At 37.9% G+C, this 3,254-nt stretch overlaps 1 protein-coding gene across 1 annotated transcript in view; it reads right to left on the bottom strand.

The window, feature by feature from the left end:
* LOC106868320 (collagen alpha-1(I) chain) overlaps positions 1-3,254 on the bottom strand; it is a 49,575-nt gene that overhangs the window by 40,196 nt on the left and 6,125 nt on the right. The window contains exons 6-9 of the mRNA XM_052968422.1: positions 2,933-2,986; positions 2,091-2,144; positions 1,831-1,929; positions 887-1,129 (exon numbers count right to left, since the gene is read on the bottom strand). Of these exons, the coding sequence (XP_052824382.1) occupies positions 887-1,129; positions 1,831-1,929; positions 2,091-2,144; positions 2,933-2,986 (450 nt within the window). The remainder of the gene's footprint in view (positions 1-886; positions 1,130-1,830; positions 1,930-2,090; positions 2,145-2,932; positions 2,987-3,254) is intronic.

The following is a 3,254-nucleotide window of genomic DNA, read 5'->3' as shown; positions in this document are numbered from 1 at the left end:
CTGAGGCTATAATAGGAGACACTTACACAAGGTGTCACGCAGTGGGACTGAACCCGGAAGCATGTAATTGGGAAGCAAGCTTCTTACCACACAACCGCGCCTGCGCCTATATATACGACGGGCTCCCACTCTCCATATTCTCTTGTAAGGTATTAGTCAGATCCGGGCTATTGTAGAAGACACTTGCCCAATGTACCGCGCTTTCTGTGATTATCTTTCTTTTACTCATTGCGTGCCACTAAGCTAGTACATGCACTCATACGGTTCCTCTTAAGTTAACTCTCTCTGTCTCACTCTTACACTCACTCTCTCTCTCTCTTTCTCTCTCGCTTTCTCTCTCTCTTTCTCTCTTTCTTTGTCTCTTTCTTTCTTTCTTTTTACACCTCTATCCATTGTAAAGCTCAACTAGGAAAGTCAATCAAACAACCAACATTTACATCGACCGTCACTATACAGAAACTAGTCAACCGGCAGTGTATATACATTGAGTAGACACATAGATGACTTACTATCTCAGTTGCATATACCAGACTTTTATTCAGTTGGGTATCTGTTTGCAACATCAGTGAATGTTTTATTCATTCTTACGTATATCCGTGATAATGATTTCTCGTTCGAGCATGTAGCTGGCTGCGTGTACGTGCGATTAAAAAGATATTGAAAGGTTTAAAGTCTTGTGGTTCGATACATATTTTTAAGACGAGAAATGCGGTCAGTAACTTCTAGTTTCGTGAAGGATTCCTAAAACTGAACCTCAAATTGGGTCCAATGTTTTTCATGTGGAATATAACACACATTTAAAGGAATATACATTCCAGGCTTTGTCTCAAGGTTTCTACAATTTCAAAGATGTGACCAGATAATAGAAATACATTGCAATACTTACACGGCTACCTTTTTCTCCGCTTGGTCCGGGGAGACCATGAGGTCCAGAGGCTCCGGCTTCACCGGCGGAACCGGCAACTCCGTTTTCTCCGCGTGGGCCTTGAGGTCCTACAGCTCCCTTAGGGCCATGAGTACCGGCTTCACCCTTGAGGCCAGGAGTTCCAGGGAAACCAGGGGCTCCCTGTTTTCCAACGCTTCCGGGTGGTCCACTGTTTCCTGGTAATCCATCAACGCCACGCATTCCCTAAGAACAAATGAAGTTAGGGATATTTTACACAAAGTTAACTGAAGACAAAATATCCTTAATTACAGCACTAATGTTAACATGATACTCAAATATTAAAGTAGAAACCCCCTCTTTGTATCCGAACTTTCTGCATTCATATGAAAAATGTCAGAGAACCATTACCCTCAATATACGGCTTTTTCCCTTTCAGCTTTCATAAGATAACTCAAGTTACGTTATACGTTAATCATACTCTAATTTATTGGTTACAATGTCACTCGATACTTTTTGTTCATAACCGCATTTTCGTATGAAATTAGATTTATGTTAAAATATAAATTTTCAACAATATTTAACGAATAAAACATAGCTGAACTAAATCGGTAATATTTGTCTTTATTAAGTAATCACTGCTATGCCATCGACAATGAAACCTATTTAAACAATATTGCTTAAATCAATTTTCCCTGTAATTATTAAATCTAGTCCTTCCCGATTTTTCTTCTAAGCTGAATTTATTTAATTTACATCTATTTTTGAGTGAAAAATATTATAATTCTTCTCAAATTGTTCGAAGAGTTATCACCCCTAAGCTCTATGATATTTCGTTCTCTACTATTAAATGTATATATATTATATAAAATCAACGAAAGTATATATAATAAAAAACATAATTATGCATAATTAAATTAGTTAATCAAAGCATCATATGAACTTACTGGAGATCCACTAGATCCAGATCGTCCTCTTTCACCAGGGGCACCACGTGCTCCAGCGCCTCCGGGTAAACCGATTGGTCCCATGTTGCCAGCAGCTCCCTAAGTATGAAAAGAATACAAAAAATATTATATAAGACACCATTGATGTTGCATCATCGATTTTAAAATTCATACAAAAAAAATTAATTAATTAATTAATTAAATGTAACAAATAAGACTTATAGTTGTATAGGTGTATGAAAAGATTTCAAACTATTTACCTTAGGTCCATCAAGACCAGGATTGCCGTTCTTACCAGCGAATCCAGTGAAACCCTGAAATTGAGAGAGAATATAATTGGTTAATCAGTAAAAAATATCATATACTAAGTGTATGTAATAACATAGTCTACGAAAACAATTTCACTTTTACAGTTTTTTTTTTTTGCTAAAAATACTGAGCTATATTCATTTGGTGATATCGACCTAAAGTTAAGCTCAACCCATTTGCAAAAGATGTGCGTGACATATGCATATGGCAGTATGACACTCGAAATGCAATATAACTTTGCGTTCTGGTGGGTATTCTTTTTTGCTCTAGGCACAAGGCCCGAAATTTTAGGGGAGAGGGCTAGTCGATTAGACCGACCCAGTACGTAACTGGTACTTAATTTATCGACTCTGAAAAGCAAATTCGACCTCGGCGGAATTTGAACTCCAAACGTAACTGCAGACGAAACACCGCTAAGCATTACTCCCGGCGTGCTAACGTTTCTTATTTCTTTATTGCCCACAAGGGGCTAAACATTGAGGGGACAAACAAGGACAGACAAAGGGATTAATTCGATTACATCGACCACAGTGCGTAACTGGAACTTAATTTATCGACTCCGAAAGGATGAAAGGCAAAGTAGACCTCGGCGGAATTTGAACTCAGAACGTAGCGGCAGACGAAATACCGCTAAGCATTTTCGCCCGGCATGCTAACGTTTCTGCCAGCTCGCCGACTTCATTCTCACGGGTGTTAATTTGACACACTAACAATTCAGCCAGCCAAGATTCGAATTAAGACATTTATTTGAAAGAGAAAAAAATAAGAAACAAATCAAATAGATTTTACTTACTCTGTGTCCCTTGGGTCCTGGGAGACCAGGGATTCCGGGAGTTCCACGAATTCCCTAGAAAACATCAAAATAATATATCATAGATTAAACAACTGAAAATGTATTTATACATACATACATACATACATACATACATACACACATGCATACATACATATAGACATACATACACACATGCATACATACATATATACATACATATATACATACATACGTATGCGTGTATATGCTTCTGAGCATATATACTCATATGATTCTCTGTGTGTGTGTGTGTGTGTGTGTGTGTGTGTGTGTGTGTGTGTGTGTGTGTGTGTGTGTGTGT

Source organism: Octopus bimaculoides, chromosome 6, assembly GCF_001194135.2.
Source record: "Octopus bimaculoides isolate UCB-OBI-ISO-001 chromosome 6, ASM119413v2, whole genome shotgun sequence".
Classification (NCBI taxonomy): Eukaryota; Metazoa; Mollusca; class Cephalopoda; order Octopoda; family Octopodidae; genus Octopus; species Octopus bimaculoides.
Note: the sequence above shows the minus strand (reverse complement) of the source record. Positions and strands in the feature narration are given on the sequence as shown.